The sequence below is a fragment of the Eurytemora carolleeae genome, unplaced genomic scaffold (genome assembly GCF_000591075.1).
Source record: "Eurytemora carolleeae unplaced genomic scaffold, Eaff_2.0 scaffold1432, whole genome shotgun sequence".
NCBI classification, from domain to species: Eukaryota; Metazoa; Arthropoda; class Copepoda; order Calanoida; family Temoridae; genus Eurytemora; species Eurytemora carolleeae.
Window position 1 is genome coordinate 17,546 of NW_019397430.1, and position 18,284 is coordinate 35,829.

The following is an 18,284-nucleotide window of genomic DNA, read 5'->3' on the forward strand; positions in this document are numbered from 1 at the left end:
TCTTCTTGTCCACATCATTAACCTTTACTTTTCATTCTCCCCTCTCCTCTTTCCTTCCTCATCGTTCTCCCTCTCCCCTTTCCTTCCTCATCGTTCTCTCCCTTTCTTTCCTAATGCCTAGTCCAAAACATGTCTAAAATCCGTTAATTTCTCCTCACCCTATCGTCTAACCTGTCCACATCGTTGGTTTGACTTGACAATAGTTCAGTATCAGTGTTAGAGTCCAAACTGTTCTCTTTAACAGCATTTTGCCGAGTAATCTGTCCATGCCGGGGAGAATTCCAAACCGGTTTTACAACTTTTCTACTTCAATAATACCGTTCAATTATCACATTTATATCTTTTTATTTGAGGTCAAGACATTTTGTTGTGATACTCGGGATCTACATCTTATATAACTTAGATATCGAGATCAAGTCTTCAGGATTATAGATAGTCCACTCAAAAGTTCTGACAAAATGAAAAAAAAATCATCCAAATTCAAGGAAAAACAATTTATAAATTTAATAATTTTTTTCTAGGTATAATCTCATTCATCCAAGAAAATTTTCATTTCGTTATTTATATAGAATTCTTCCTTGTATTTAAAAAAACATTTCTTTTTTTAACATACTTTCCGAGAAGCTTTTCAAGTAAGATTAAATAACCTTACTACTTAAATATTCCATTTAATTTTATTGTTGTCTGACTTTTAAAATTTGTCTTTCATGGGTATTATGTTTTCCTTGAGCTTTTACTTTCTGATATGGAGAGAGCAACCCCTTGGTCCGTACTGCACTCATCTTTAATGTAATATTGTTAACTTAAACAAAATTTAAATCAACTTTTTTTCAAATTAATGAAAATATTGGGAAAAACTTTGAAAAACATTGTACTTTCTGATCCCGAAATTTAAACCAAATTTGATTTCAACAGGAACATAAATTTTGTTTAAATAAATATCGTCTTTGTTATTAAGATATATATTGTTAGTTTATAACCTGTATCTAATCTGTTAAAGTGTTGCGTTGGAGATACAAAGGTATTTATTTTTTTCTTGAGAACTGATCCTCTCACCCCTGTTCTACCCCCGCCACTGTACGAGGTTACACCACTATCATCTAGGATATTAAAGGACAATATAAAAGTTATCTTTAACTCACAAGAATTTAATTTCAATTTATAGAAACAGTCAGTACAGTTTTACACAGTCTCATCAAAAACGAATAAAATATTCTGCTTTTTTCCCGTCTTAAAATAGAATAGAACAGAATAGAATAAAATAGAATAGAAAAGAATAGAATAAAATAGAATAGAACAGAATAGAATAAAATAGAATAGAACAGAATAGAATAAAATAGAATAGAACAGAATAGAATAGAATAGGAAAAAGAATAGAATAGAATAGAATAGAATAGAATAAATAGAAAAGAATAGAATAGAATAGAATAGAATAGAATAGAATAGAATAGAATAGAATAGAATAGAATAGAATAGAATAGAATAGAATAGAAAGGATAGAATAGAATAGAATACAATAGAATAGAACAGAGTAGAATAGAATACAATAAAATAGAAAAGAATAGAATAGAATAGAAAAGAATAGAAAAGAATAGAATAGAATAGGAAAAAGAATAGAACATAATATAATATAATAGAATAGAATAGAATAGAATAGAATATAATAGATTAGAATAGAATAGAATAGAATACAATACAATACAATACAATACAATACAATAGAACAGAGTAGAATAGAACACAATAAAATAGAAAAGAATAGAATAGAATAGAATAGAATAGAATAGAATAGAATAGAATAGAATAGAATAGAATAGAATAGAATAGAATAGAATAGAATAGAATAGAATAGAATAGAAAATAATAGAATGCTATAGAACAGGATGGAAGAATAAAAAAAGAAATTAAAAAAAAAATTTAATTACAATATGTGGTTACAATATACGTTATAATTATCTTGAAGAGATATCGTGGTTAACCTTAACAAACCCTGGAGAAATGTTAAAAGCAATAATAATTCCAGCAGTCTATTTTTAAACTTGAATTAAATTATTAATTCACAAATTTCAGTGAATTGTTTGTTGATTTATAAAATTATTAAATCTTAAAGTATTTTTAAAGAGAAATAAAGAAAAATTTAATCTACATTACTTTATTTCCAACCTTTAAGAGCAAATAAAAGGTATTGAAATAGACTAGCCCCCCTCCCTTGTAATAGTAAAATGGAAAGGAAGAATAGTAAACCATTGATTTAACAATTCACAGTACAGTCGCGGAGTACAAGAGAGTCTGCTTTCTTCAAAACAATATTCTACAACACTAGAGCTTTTTAGGGAACAATATTCTACAACACTAGAGCTTTTTAGGGAACAATATTCTACAGCACTAGAGCTTTTTAGGGAACAACTTAACCTCATAAATGTTGCTGTTAAGGCGGCCATTTTTTTAATCTCAAGCCGAGAAACTAAAATATTTCGTAGATTTCTCTGTTCACATTCATGAATAATAAAACCCTAGGGTTAAGTAAAATGCCGCAAAGATTGGCCTGATCGATTCAGCTGTTTTCGACGTTTTTGGATTCAAAGGAACAAAGTCCAACACAAAAGTAACAGTATATGTACAAAGCAATAAACGTATTTTTTCCTTAAGATTCAATGTGTTAGTATTGAGTTATAAACAGATGTCTTTGTAATAAGTACTTGATTATAAATGTTTAAGATATTTGATGTAATAATGCCAAGCCGACGTAAACTAAAAAGAAGAAAAAAGTTTAAAGCTTTCTTATTTACTATGTTAAAAAGTCAAAAGTTTTTGAAACAGAATAGAATAGGTTGGTTTTCATGACAAAAGCCATGAAACGTAAATGCTCTTGAGTCCATGAGGTTCAGTAACATTTTCATTTATTACATCTTTTGAGAATTTAATTTCAGTCCCTGTGAAAGGTCAGTACTTTTCTAAAAATATAAAAATATCTTGAAAAAATGTTATTTAGTTTTTGCTGAAAAGTTTTTTAATTATGGATGCTTGATTTCCAGACCACAAATACTTAGTTTATTTTTTTACGCTATTTGATAACTGTCTAATAAATAATTTTTAATAATATAATATATGTCGAAATTTTCTAAAAAATTTGAAAAAACCGAAAAATTTACGCAAGCCCTTTCAAATCATTTCTAATTCTTTGAAAATGGCATGCTTTTCAGAATCTTCTAAATGGGTCCGAAGAAGGGTAAGAAGGGTGCTCTAACCCCTATCCCAGGGGAGGAGAAGGTTGGAGAGAAGGTTGGAGAACTTGACAAGGAGAAATATCAAATACAAATCCGAACCCTAGGTATAATTAGACAAGGAGAAATAACAGATACAGAGCAGAACCCTAGGTATTATTAGACAGGGAGAAATATCAGATACAGATCCAAACCCTAGGTGATAACTAGGTGTAATTAGACAAGGATTAATACTAAATACAGACCAGAACCCTAGGTATAATTAGACAAGGAGAAATAACAGATACAGATCTGAACCCTGGGATTAATTAGACAAGGAGATATATAGATACAGAGCAGAACCCTAAGTATAATAAGACAAGGAGAAATATAGATACAGAGCAGAACCCCTAGGTTTAATTAGACAAGGAGAAATATAGATACAGATCTGAACCCTGGGTTTAACTAGACAAGGAGATATGTAGATACAGAGCAGAACCCTAGGTATAATTAGACAAGGAGAAATATCAGAAACAGATCTGAAACCTGGGTATAATTAGACAAGGAGAAATATCAGATACGGATCCGAACCCTAGGTATAATTAGACAAGGAGAAATATCAGATACTGATCCGAACCCTAGGTATAATTAGACAAGGGGAAATATGAAAGATCCGACAGATTCGTATTTTAGATTTTTATAGTGTGAAATTAGTCATAGGGGAGAATGTAATTTTTAAATCCTAAAGAATTTGAGTTTATCCGATAAATAATTCCATTTTTATCTGATAAGATAATTCCATTTTTATCTGATAAGATAATGCCATTTTTATCTGATAAGATAATGCCATTTTTATCTGATAAACAAAATAACTAGATAGATGTATACATGAATACTAGATAGATGTATACATGAATACTAGATAGACGTATACATGAATACTAGATAGATGTATACATGAATACTAGATAGACGTATACATGAATACTAGATAGAGTGATATCTAGAGAAGGTTTAAATAATAAATGAAAACACGTCTCTTTATTACTTTAGTCTTATTAATATTTTACTTATTTAGAGGAAAAACTAGACAGGAGAAACGAAAAAGTAAGAATTATTAAGAAATAAAATACATTTTGATTTTAATAATAAAAAAGCAAAGTGTGGGTTATCTTGCATTTTATTTCCATAAACATTAGAAACACGTATTTAAGTGAAAGCAAAATTTAAAAATAAAATTCAATTTTAGTTTTAAAAAGATTTAAAAGAATTTGTAAAAAAATATGATCATAATAACTCTCTACTAAAGGTTTCCAGATTCGAGGAGAGAAATCAAGAACTGGAATCTCAAGTCCAACAACTTAGGTTAATATTTCTAAAGTCCAACAACTCAGGTTAATATTTCTAAAGTCCAACAACTTAAGTTAATATTTCTAAAGTCCAACAACTCAGGTTGATTAAAGTCCAACAACTCAGGTTAATATTTATAAATTCCAACAACTCAGGTTAATATTTCTAAACTCCAAAAACTCAGGTTAATATTTCCAAAGTCCAACAACTCAGGTTAATATTTCTAAAGTCCAACAACTTAGGTTAATATTTCTAAAGTCCAACAATTCAGGTTAATATTTCTAAAGTCCAACAACTCAGGTTAATATTTCTAAAGTCCAACAACTTAGGTTAATATTTCCAAAGTCCAACAACTCAGGTTAATATTTATAAATTCCAACAACTCAGGTTAATATTTCTAAACTCCAAAAACTCAGGTTAATATTTCCAAAGTCCAACAACTCAGGTTAATATTTCTAAAGTCCAATAACTTAGGTTAATATTTCTAAAGTCCAAAAACTCAGGTTAGTATTGTATTTCGGGGAAATAAAGTATTGTATTCAGGGAGGATAAAGTATTGTATTCAGGGAGGATAAAGTGTATTGTTTTCAGGAAGAATAAAGCATAGTGTTTAGGGGGGATGAAGTATTGTATTCAGGGAGGATAGAGTATTGTATTCAGGGAGGATAAAGTATTGTATTCAGGGAGGATAAAGTATTGTATTCAGGGAGGATAAAATATTGTAATCAGGGAGGATAGAGTATTGTATTGAGGGAGAATAAAGAATTGTATTAAGGGAGGATAAAGTATTGTATTCAGGGAGGATAAAGTATTGTATTCAGGGAGGATAAAGTATTGTATTCAGGGAGGATAAAGTATTGTATTCAGGGAGGATAAAGTATTTTATTCAGGGAGGATAAAGTATTGTATTCAGGGAGGATATAGTATTGTATTCAGGGAGGATAAAGAATTGTATTCAGGGAGGATAAAGCTGATGTGGTTGGATTTTTGAAAAGAATGTTACAACAACGGACTGATACTATTTCAGAACTCACTGACAGACTAGAGGGGATGAAGGTAACATTTTTAACAATTATAATTGTTTAAACTATTTCTATTTATTGCTTAATCCCCTTTCTTACTTTTTTTCAAATGAGAAAGGAAGAGAATAAGAACTTTTTTGTATTTATATTTCATGTTAATCATGTATTTTTGTATTTATATTTCATGCTAATCATGTATTTTCTTGCTTGCATTGTAAAAAAAATCTAAATCAAGGTTGCGCATGCGTCAGAGCGTAGGAAATATGAGGAACAGATTGCACAATTAAAAACTGAATACACAAGGCAGGGTTTATACAAACAACAATACGTCGTATAAAGCTTCTAAAAATTGACCCTTGAGGTCTGAATTAATAAACAGATAACAGTTGCTCCACTGTAGTCACAGCTAGATAAATTCATATCGGTCATACCAGTTTACCTGGCCAAAACAAACTGATCTCTTTTTAGACTTCTTTCGTTAATTTAAATCTTTATGTTCAAACTTGAAACCCCGACAGGACAAAAGATGAACTTGATGGAGAAATTATGGTGCTGAGTAAAAAACTAGATTCTCTTGAAGAATACAGGTATAATGAACACTCATAAATTCACTGTAAGTGTTCACTGTTCAGTGTTCATTGTTCAGTGTTCACTGTATAGTGTTCACTGTTCAGTGTTCACTGTTCAGTGTTCATTCTTCAGTGTTCACTCTTCAGTGTTTACTGTTCAGCTAGTTTACTGTTCAGAGTTTACTGTTCAGTCTTCACTGTTCAGTCTTCACTGTTCAGTGTTTACTGTTCAGCTAGCTAGTTTACTGTTCAGAGTTTACCGTTCAGTCTTCCATGTTCAGTCTTCAACTTTCATTCTTCAGCGTTCAGTGTTCGGTGTTCAGTGTTCAGTGTGTTCAGTGTTCAGTGTGTTCAGCGTTCACTGTTCAGCGTTCACTGTTCAGCGTTCACTGTTCAGCGTTCACTGTTCAGCGTTCACTGTTCAGCATTCACTGTTCAGCGTTCACTGTTCAGTGTTAATTAGAGTGCAACACATGAGGGTTAAAAACATAGACGAAGATAGACACTCATTATACGTAACCTTGGTTTCAAGAGGAAGTGGGGTTCATACAGTACACATACTGCAGAGTTTGATTTCAATTACAAAAAACAGATGAAGGACGGAAAAGTAACTTCTTTCTACTTTTTAAGATTACGTACACGAAGGTAAATGACCCCAATTGTACTATTTTACGATTTTGCCTAGCTCGCCTGAGCCCAAAACTTAAGACAGGGTATCGTTATGAAAACCAGTTTTGGAACCCGGGTTTCACAAATGGGTTTACCCAGTTTTGTAGATATCGATATTTTTGTTTAGAAATATTATTTTATTTAATCCTTTATATCTTACCATTTTTATCAAATCTCTTAAATCAAAATCTACACAAATAATAAGACCCCAAAAAGGAAACTCGGAAGTTTCGTTCAACGATACTCTTTTAAATTTCAGGCTCTGGTGTACTATGTACACTGAACCTCTCTCAATATCTACTCTGGTCAAAAATCAAGAAAAAAAATGACCGAGGTTTCCATGAATCAATATAGTGTTCCATGAATCAATATAGTGTTCCATTGTTTTCTTATTATTAAACATCATCCTTGGAAAATTCATGATTTTACTTTTCCTTTAAAAATCAATATGTTGAAGAAATTACAAAAAAAGATTTGAGAATATCTTGTTATATAACCTTCCAGCGGATTCAAAACAGAGATTTTTAATCAATTTGTCACAACGTTTTTGTTTATTTCAGACAGCAGCGTGAACAGCTGATGAGTAAGTTTGACGGGTTAGAGTCGGAGCATTTAAAACAAAAAGAAGAATATGAGACTAAAATTTATCAACTCGAGAAGAGTCATATCAGGTTTAGATTTTAAGTTTGCTTGCATGTAGTTTGACTCATGATTAATTTGAAGTTTTGTGTGATTTTTCCGATTATAGAAAAAAATGAAAGAAATCTTTTCAGCGGATCAAATTTTTATTTTAAGAATTTTTTATTTAAAAAAAAGGTGGAAGGCGCAAGTTATTGAACATTGAGGTTTTTCATTAATTTAGCTAAGGCTTCTCACCGAAAAAAACACAATTTTGAAAAAGTTTAAGCAAATCACTATGATAGATATGTTTTTAATAAGATTCCTTTCAAGTAATCTAGTTTGATCAAAGACCATGGGAAGCATTGTTTAGAATTCTGCAATCTGCTATGGCAATATGGTTAAAAATTTAGCTGAAAGCAAATTTCCACATTTACGATTCCGAACGAAACTGCTTTCTCATCCTTATATCACTAATGACATTTCAATCTTTTATTAATTGATCTAGCAGAATTCAAAGTTTGAAATATAAAAGTTTTACACAATCATGTTGCATAGGGATTAGAAATAATATTTTAAGTCGAGTTTCAGTTTTTTTTGCATACAAAATGTTGGAACTTTGTTTAATCCAGGGAGCAGGACAGGTTGAAAAAGGAGATGATGGTGAAGGTGGAGACGGTGGCGGGGGAGTTTAGGAAGGTGGCGCACAACCAGATGGCCGCTACCACCCAGAGAACGATCAGGGAGAACGTGAACATCTCCTCCCAGTTAGCTCAGCTCACGGAGAAAGCGTCCAGTCTCACCACGGAGAATGATAAAATAGCTCTCAAGGTAAACCTTGAAACTCAGTCCTAATATTCTATCCAATCAGATTTTAGCGTCATGTCTGCTGGGTTAAATGAGATAATTTTAAACAAATATTCAGTGAAACCCTTCGAAAGAACTCATCAAATGTCGTATTATTCACTTTCTGATAATGGAATGTTGCAGATATTTAGTAATTATATGAAACTCTTTAAAACTGTTCTCGCATATTCATGGCTATTTATTTATTTTTGCAAATACTGAAATTTACGTAATATAGTATAAAACTAGGGGGCGAAAGGGGGAGGACGTTTTCCTACCCTCTCCCCTTTAATTTTTTAAACTTATTCCCTTGAGAACACTAGGGAATTGTTTTAAAGGGTATCTAATACAGGACTCACTAAAAGGCAGTTGATGAAACATAAACCCAAACCAAAGTTTGCGGAGAATAATCACTTTTTTTACTCTGAATTTTATAAGCGTGGGTATAATTGTAACACAATATTCTCCAATAATGATGGATACTATGTGTGTTCTCGGGCTAATTATAATTATCTGCATGACGTCATTTTAACGTCAACTTCACGTCAATTTTTTCAATTAACAAATAAGATACTTTTCTATAGACAAAACTTATTGGCCTTGTTTTTTACAACGATTTTTTTTACATTTAGGATATTTAAATCGTATCAGAACCAACAACTATTAAATATTTACAGTGCGATAAAGTCAGGCCGGGCTCAACTAACAAGGATGTACAGTTTGATAAAGTTGGGCTGGGTTTAACTATTATATATGTACAACGCAATAAAGTTGGGCTGGGTTTTACTATTATATATGTACAGTGCGATAAAGTTGGGCTGGGTTTAACTATTATATATGTACAGTGCGATAAAGTTGGGCTGGGTTTAACTATTAAGTATGTACAGTGTGCAATAAAGTCGGGCCGGGTTTAACTATTATATATGTACAGTGCGATAAAGTTGGGCTGGGTTTAACTATTATATATGTACAGTGCGATAAAGTTGGGCTGGGTTTAACTATTAAGTATGTACAGTGTGCAATAAAGTCGGGCCGGGTTTAACTATTAAGTATGTACAGTACGATAAATACGGGCCAGGTTTAACTATTAAGCATGTACATTGCACAGTGCGATAAAGTTGGGCCGGGTTTAACTAATAAGTATGTAAAGTACGATAAAGTCGGGCCGGGTTTAACTATTAAGCAATGTACATTGTACAGTAAAGTACTTGGATCGATTTATGTACTGTCCGTGTATTTTCCAGGAAAAAGCCTCCAGATTAAAGGTTTCCCTGCTAGAGACTGAACTGGAAAAATTAGCAAGGAAAAATGCTTACAGACAAAGGTTATTAGATTTAACTTAATTTAATTTAATTTACCCCTTTTTTGAGTAATAATGATGAATTTATCATCCTAGTTTATCGATCTTTAAATTGAAAATTTTTACAGCAGAGACATAAAAGGAAATTTAAGATTTTTTATTATTTAAGATAAGATTTGATTTGTTTCGCTTTAATAAAATTACATATAATAAAAGCATTTTATTTTAAAATCTGAGTGCGTTGATTTAATATTTTTACCTATTCTTTTCTTATAATACACTCCTTAATAAATAACGCCTATTTTGATTATTTCTTCATTTAGTATTGAATTGTTTATCATGATTAATGATTGATTCTTAATCCAGGGTAATTAGTGAGCTTACTGCCAAGTGCCAAAGTCAGGTATACAAATATACATGATTATTTTTATTAATTTTATTGTTTTTGTTATTAGCAATCAGCTAATATTCTTCATTTTAAAATCTTTAGGTAAAACGCTTAATTATTGTCAAATGTTTATAAATGAATATATGATATTCTATCCATGATATGGAATATGGTTTATACACAATTTTTTTAAAATTCAATATTTTTGACTTTGATATACATTTTAATTATGTTATGGTTTAGCTCAGGGGCATACTCAGATATTCTAAACCTAGAGAATACATTAGGTAATAATAATATTCTAAACCTAGAGAATACATTAGGTAATAATATTATTCTAAACAATTTTAAATTTTCATTTAAAATTGTTTAGAATACTGCTACCAAGATTATAATGCAAGGAAAGTTAATTGGAGTTGCGTATACCCTTCTTACATATTGCCACCAGTTCTCTCTGGGCGGAATTTGTAAATAAGAATAGATGCATCAGTGTTCGTTTAGAATCCGAGGAGGTTAAAAGCATTAAATTTTAATAACTATGATAATTCACATAATAAATTTCCTATGACCAGAATTTTTTCATTGATTTTTTTATGTGAAAGATGGATCTCATCTTGTGTTTACATTACCGCCCAGAGACAGTACACTGCAGTACAAAAGATGCGTACACGTCTGAAATAACTTTCCTTGCATTATAACCTTGAATGCTACTATGAATATGATAAACTGCACCTACTTGACAACACAGCCTGAAATGTTTCAGGTGTCCGTTTAAGACGGTTTATAGAAATATCAAATAAAAATATATGAAGACAGTACCTTCTACCTACCTTATACAATCGACTAAAAATTAGATAAGAATTAGTTCTTAATCTCCTTTCTATTTTTGCAACAATAAACTCCCTTAAACCAGTAGAAAAATTAAAATGGCCCAGCTAAAGAATTAAAAGGATAAAAATAAATATGATTTTTATCAAAGATTTTTGCAAACACAAAATCTCCCCCCCCCCCTGGTTATAAAGCAGCGGGATGATAAAGTTCTGATAAAGTTTTCATGTCTGCTCCTGTATAAAACCTTGCTTTCAGCTGACATTTAAAACTTGTCAATACAAAAACTAAATTCGTCTTTTCAACAAGTATCCCTCCCTGCTCTCAAGAGCTCGCAAATCCATTTGAATTCATATTTTTGCTGTTATTTTGGTGTCATAAAAGAAATTTTAAGTGGATTTTCTCCTTCTTAAATCAAATAATTGTGTTTTTTATGCGTCTTGAAAATCTTATAATTTGAGTTAGAAATATGATTATATGTATACTGTGTACTGTGTAAATAGTAAATACACATACACAGAATTTAAAGTTTAATGATCTTAGATTAACGATTACAGAGTCTGAAACTTTAACCATACACTAAACAGGCTGGGGGGTCTGAATCTATGTATAACGGAGGGGGTGGGAGGTGGCGCCCTCCCCTAGAATAAGGAGAATAGGTGTAGGGTTGAAATGCATGTTCACAGCCCAATTTTTTTTTTAAGACCAGCTCTTTGGAATAAAGCTGAGATCGATAACGTTATGGGCTATTTTGAATTTTGTTTCACAGACCGGACTTTTCACCGCCCTATGCATACAAAAATAGGGTTAAAGTGAGTGACCGGCAATGTATGGTAGTTGAACTGAGAATGCAGTTTTGTAAAGAAATTTTTTAAATCAATTTTTTTAATCCTACTTCATCCATTCTGAAGAGATGATTTTGAGAATCGGTTTTTTTTTAATTATTCAAAAAATGATACAAAAATTCTAAAGTAAACTAATTGGATGTTTTGGAACATATTTCTCTTTAGAAATTTGTCAATAAACGAGTGCTAAAATCAACTATTTGTTTTTCACCTTTTTTTGAACATCTTATTCTTTACAAATTTTCTTGCAGATTTCTTCAAATTTTTCAGACGTTATTTTTAATTGAAAGTTTTAAAAACCGATTCTTAAAATCATCTCTTTAAAATGAACAATTTATGAGGATTTTAAAGATTGAATTTGCACTCTTGCTTAACAAATATGCACCGTAAAACGTCTGATACGTCTCAAATGAATCCTAAAAAATGTCTCTCCAATACTATATTCTCAGTTCAAATACCATACAATGCCGATCACTTCCTTTAAAGAGTTACGTCTTTTATTAGCATTAAAGAATCTGTGCAAATCTGTTTTAACCGTACAGCTTTTATCTGAACAATTAAAAGCTTGTTTTCGTATAAAATATTAAATGATGAAGAAAAATCTGTTTTGAAGAATGAAAATGAGAAGCATAAAACAAAAGGTCATAGCTCGGAGCTAGTCTTTTCAAAAGATAGATTGCAATCCCATAATTCAAAATTTAAACCACAGGGATTCAGATATTTTAGTTTAATCTATATAAAATCTTGAAATATATTAAAATGTAATAATTTGAAGCGGATTCTTTCAATACATATGTATATAGATATATATATATCTGTGTGAGCTATAGCTGGAATAATAGCTTGACCGAATTGGATGAAACTTTTTGAGGATTATGTTTGTCCTTGTGGTAACACAGGCTAAAAAAATTTGATATATTTGTTTTCAAAAATCGAAACTTATTTCTAAATCGGATTTTTTTTTCAAAATCAGAAGTTCTTATTCGTATAGGTCGTATAGGTCAAAAGCAAATTTTCGTATGGCAATTTCAATTTATGAAACATGTCTAATTTGAACATCTTTTTAGTTTTGCTTTTTTCAGCTGAGGGAGAGAAAATGTCAAAAATCAAGGAAAAAAACATGCACGAAACAAAAATTTCGATGCAACAGGTAAATTGTAACAACTTTAAGTTAGCAGCACTTACTTAAAAAAAAAATTATATTTTGGCGATCGCTTATTGGCATAAAGCCGAGTTTTTGTGGCTTCAAAGAAATTTAGTCTTTGCCACAAGCTTTTATTTTATAATCCCTATATCTTTGCAACCAAATTACGTAGGCCTTAGATATTTCAAACTATGTGTATTATTGCATCAAATTACTAAGTTTGAAATATCAATACCATCAGGTTTCAAGATAAAGGGGATTCAATTTTGTGACAAAGACTTAAATCTTTAGTTGCACCTGGAAAAGGAACTTACTTAAATGGTCGTTATAAAGCAGAAAACAGATGCAGATTATATCTTTCTGAATGAATTACCTATTAAAAAGTTTTGAACTGGAAGTTCTATCTATTTAATTATCTGTGTGTGTGTCAGGTGTCAAAAGATAAAACGTGGCTGGATACATGTTTGAAGGATGCGAGTAAATCTATTCAAAAATGTCTGTCTCTCATTGAAGGTAAAATATTTTTTTCATATTTAATATTTATTAAACAATTCAGTTGGATAAAGCTGGAATATGCTTAGATATACTTGCCTGGATATACTTGCTTAGATATACTTGCTTGAATATATTTGCTTGAATATACTTGCTTGGATATACTTGCTTGGATAGCTTAGATATACTTGCTTGGATATACTTGCTAGGTTATTCTTGCTTGAATATACCTGCTTAGATATACTTGCTTGAATATACTTGCGTGGATATACTTGCTAGGTTATTCTTGCTTGAATATACTTGCTTGAATATACTTGCTTGGATATACTTGCTTGGATATACTTGCTTGGATATACTTGCTTTGATATCCTTGCTTGGATATACTTACTTGGATATACTTGCTTAGATATACTTGTTTAGATATACTTGCTTGGATATACTTGCTTGAATATACTTGCTTGGATATACTTGCTTAGATATACTTGCTTGGATATACTTGCTAGGTTATTCTTGCTTGGATATACTTGCTTATATATACTTGCTTGGATATATTTGCTTTAATATACTTGCTTGGATATACTTGCTTAGATATACTTGCTTGGATATACTTTCTAGGTTATTCTTGCTTGAATATACTTGCTTAGATATACTTGCTTGGATATACTTGCTTGGATAAACTTGCTTGGATATACTTGCTTGGATATACTTGCTTGGATATACTTGCTTGGATATACTTGCTGCTTGAGTATACTTGCTTAGATATACTTGCTTAGATATACTTGCTTGGATATACTTGCTTGGATATACTTGCTTGAGTATACTTGCTTAGATATACTTGCTCGGATATACTTACTTGGATATACAGGCTTGGATATATTTGCTTTGAAAAGACTGTTTAAAGAAAATGTCGGAGGTAATAACGACCTGAAAACGCTGTGAAAGGTACAAAGTTTTTGCCACAAACTGTAATGTTTTAATTTCTCTTATTTTTCGAACCTGATGATGTAAACCTTAGGTATTACAAACTTAGACTATTTGATCAAGCAGAATTCATAATTTAAAACTGCAAAGAAATGAAATTCAGAAACTCAGCGTTTGTTGCAAAAACTCTATTCCTTTCACATCCTTTACCAATATGAATGCTGATAATGTCGTATACAGGATTTTCGTAAAGAGGGGGGAGAAGGTTTTCAAAACATTAATTAATTAAGAAAACATTTTTTATACAGATAGTCCCGGGGGAGGAGGGGACCTGACACCTGAAGCTGTTAGAGAAGATGTACTCAATCAAATTCTTCTTCTTCTAAACACACATGTTAACAAGTAAGCTGTTTAAAGTTATCAAACTCGCCAAACTCAAATTTTCGTATCCCTACATAGTCTTGCAACCTGATGGTGTAAAACTTTGATATGTCACTTCATTGAACAGAATTCATCAGGTTGCAAAGATATGGGGATAATAAAATTAGAATTTGTGCACCTAAGAACTGTTAGAAGTTGTTTTTGTAAATCTAGAGTGTTTTGGAAACCCTTGAAATTGAGAAAGAGCTTCATTTTTCATTAGGCTTTTACGGGGCTTCAAGCCCCTTTTCTTAAAGTGGCTATTTTGCATCGCACTCAGCTGTAATACACAACAATTTTCGAGAATTTTTTGTTTAAAGTGGTAGTATTTTTCAGGTTAAATATTTCAATTTTAACCTCCATGAACCTTTAGGTCATGTGATTTGCCACAAAATAAAAGACAGACGAGGAAAATATATCGATAAATATAGATAAATTTATTTAACGGTAATCGTTTCTCAGATTTATAGACAAAGAGAATATATTAATATAGAGTGGAATTAACTCAAAAAAAAATGTGTAAAACGGCCATTTTATTGTACTGTTTCAATACTGCAAGTCTACTTCACACAATTGTGCTTTATAACCTTTTGGGCCCTGGAACATCTTTTATAGAAAAAAGTTTTCTTAACATTATTTAATTTTCTCTAAATCAATTCTCTGACAACCTGTCATGCATTCCTGAGTTCAGCAAAAGCTTCAATAAAAATCAATTAGATGTTTTTATTTACTAAAAACATATTTCTCAAACTGAGGTAATCAAACAGTAAAACCAATATTTTTGAAATACTCAACATACCAAATATAAAAAATTTTAGATTTAAAGGGAGTTTTCGCGAAAAATGAAAGGTGGTATAGGGTTAATGCGTTTGATCGATACTAATCTCACTTCTATCTGTTGCGTCTATAAGGAGAAAATTTTTAAAGACGTCTCATACCGAATAACTTAGCGTCTATAAAAATTAAGAAAATCGCAAATGACTTAGACCGTAAAAAAATCAATTTAATTTCAAACAAATAATTCAGATATTACAACCTATAGTCATCGATTATCTTTCGCCACATTTGTATATAGTTTCTATTTTATTATATTTTTTAATTAATTTTTTTATATTTTATTTTCTTAGAAAACGTTTTTAACGGATTTCGAAAAATGTGAGTGGTGTGCGGCAGAGTACAGTACCCAATTTGCGTATATCTGAGTTGGGCGTTCCTGAATATAGTTCCTTGGTGTACACATTCTATGGCTGATCGGTTTTCTATATTGATCTACGGATATATAACTTCATTTCACTTACTGGGCTTCATTAATGTATAAAACAAACTGATTTATTTATTTTATTATGGTTTAAACTAAAGTTTATAGTAATCCTCCATTTTAAGAGTTGTTTTCCCGATTCACATAGATACCCTTTAAACCTTCGCCTGAACAAAAATGATTACGATATCCTTGTTTTCCCAGGGAGAATGATAGTTTCCTACCTGTGTGCTCAGTTAGCTGTACTGTACACTTACAGGAGGGATGATAGTTTCCTACCTGTGTGCTCATTTAGCTGTATGTACTCAGGGGGATGATAGTTCTCTACCTGTGTGCTCAGTTAGCTGTATGTACTCAAGGGGGATGATAGTTCTCTACCTGTGTGCTCAGTTAGCTGTATGTACTCAGGGGGGAGGATAGTTCTCTACCTGTGTGCTCAGTTAGCTGTACTCAGGGGGGATGATAGTTCTCTACCTGTGTGCTCAGTTAGCTGTATGTACTCAGGGGGGATGATAGTTCTCTACCTGTGTGCTCAGTTAGCTGTACTCAGGGGGATGATAGTTCTCTACCTGTGTGCTCAGTTAGCTGTATGTACTCAGGGGGATGATAGTTCTTTACCTGTGTGCTCAGTTAGCTGTACTCAGGGGGATGATAGTTCTCTACCTTTGTGCTCAGTTAGCTGTACTCAAGGGGATGATAGTTCTCTATCTATGTACTCAGGGGGATGATAGTTCTTTACCTGTGTGCTCAGTTAGCTGTACTCAGGGGGAGGATAGTTCTCAACCTGTGTGCTCAATTAGCTTTACTGTGCACTTCCAACTGTTTACTAATAATGATATATTATAGGTCAATGAACTATATACAGGAACGCCCAACTCAGATATACGCAAATTGTGTACTGTACTCTGTGGGAGGAATGTAAACAAACCCAGTGCCCCCACAGAAGTTGAAGCCTGAAGGGAAAGGACTAAAGCTCTGATGTGATATTACAGTCCAACAAAAAACAAGTTAATATTCAAGTTAGAGCGAATACTTATTACATTTTTGTATTTGGTCAATATGGAAAATACAATAGCAATATATTCTTATTCCACCCCTTTTCCCTCAAAAATGATGCGTTGCCCCTGAATTCTTTGTTTTGATCTCCTCCCAGTGCAGTACACAGATTTGACGCATCAGATATGGCGGTTCCTGGTCTATATATTTCTTGCTATAGGTTAGGCCAGAATCTCCTTATAATCAACAAATATGCAGTACGCTCTCGGTAAAGTTCATGGCATACATCATCACTCTATACACTATAACCTCGTTGGTTTTTTCTAACTGAAAAATAAATAGCTTTGAATTGAATGCTTTGACAGATATCAACACTTTTTAAGATTAAAAAAATCAACGATATTCTTCCAACTGTTTCTCAAATAAAGGCTTAAAAAATAAAGCTGTGAAACAGGCCCGCAACTTCTTTATGGGGGAAGGGGGGGGGGTGACCGGATGACTTAATATTACATCCACCTTTCCTTTAACTACTTTTCAATTCTTTTTAACCCTTTGAATTATCGAAAAACTGGTTTCCCCTTCCGGTAAAAATGTTTGGTAAAAATATCTAAAGATATTCGATATTTACAACAAACCTGTTTAAACTAAATTGATATCCGTCAGAAGAAACATTCCAATAGAATATTTTCAAATTTGCATAAAATGTTAACTATGATTCGACACATTCTTGCAAATAGGCCTAGATAAAGTTTTAATGTGTATCATTGTATCTCGCAAGGAAGTCATTTATTAATTTAATATCTCTTCGATATCTCAGGTGGTTTTATACTGCAGGGATATCTCGTGGTGGATTTACACTGCAGGGATATCTCGTGGTGGTTTTACAATGCAGGGATATCTCGTGGTGGTTTTACCCTGCAGGGATATCTCATGGTGGTTTTTACCCTGCAGGGATATCTCGTGGTGGTTTTACCCTGCAGGGATATCTCGTGGTGGTTTTACCCTGCAGGGATATCTCGTGGTGGTTTTACCCTGCAGGGATATCTCGTAGTGGTTTTACCCTGCAGGGATATCTCGTGATGGTTTTACCCTGCAGGGATATCTCGTGGTGGTTTTACACTGCAGGGATATCTCGTGGTGGTTTTAGCCTGCAGGGATATCTCGTGGTGGTTCTACCCTGCAGGGATATCTCGTGGTGGTTTTACCCTGCAGGGATATCTCGTGGTGGTTTTATCCTGCAGGGATATCTGGTGGAGCAGGGATATCTAGTGGTGGTTTTACCCTGCAGGGATATCTCGTGGTGGTTTTACCCTGCAGGGATAACTTGAATTAAGGATTCAAGCATTTATCCTCAAAGAGCCTGCATTGGATATCGACATCAAGCGTTCAAGATTAACGGTATTTCACACAAAAGT

The 18,284-nt window shown here is 32.2% G+C and overlaps 1 protein-coding gene across 5 annotated transcripts in view; it reads right to left on the minus strand.

The window, feature by feature from the left end:
• LOC111714245 (uncharacterized) overlaps positions 1-18,284 on the minus strand; it is a 46,075-nt gene that overhangs the window by 13,575 nt on the left and 14,216 nt on the right. For all 5 annotated transcript variants that reach the window (XM_023489308.1, XM_023489305.1, XM_023489310.1 and 2 more), the window contains exons 6-8: positions 981-1,100; positions 725-782; positions 172-303 (exon numbers count right to left, since the gene is read on the minus strand). In XM_023489308.1, coding sequence (XP_023345076.1) covers positions 172-303; positions 725-782; positions 981-1,100 — 310 coding nt within the window. The remainder of the gene's footprint in view (positions 1-171; positions 304-724; positions 783-980; positions 1,101-18,284) is intronic.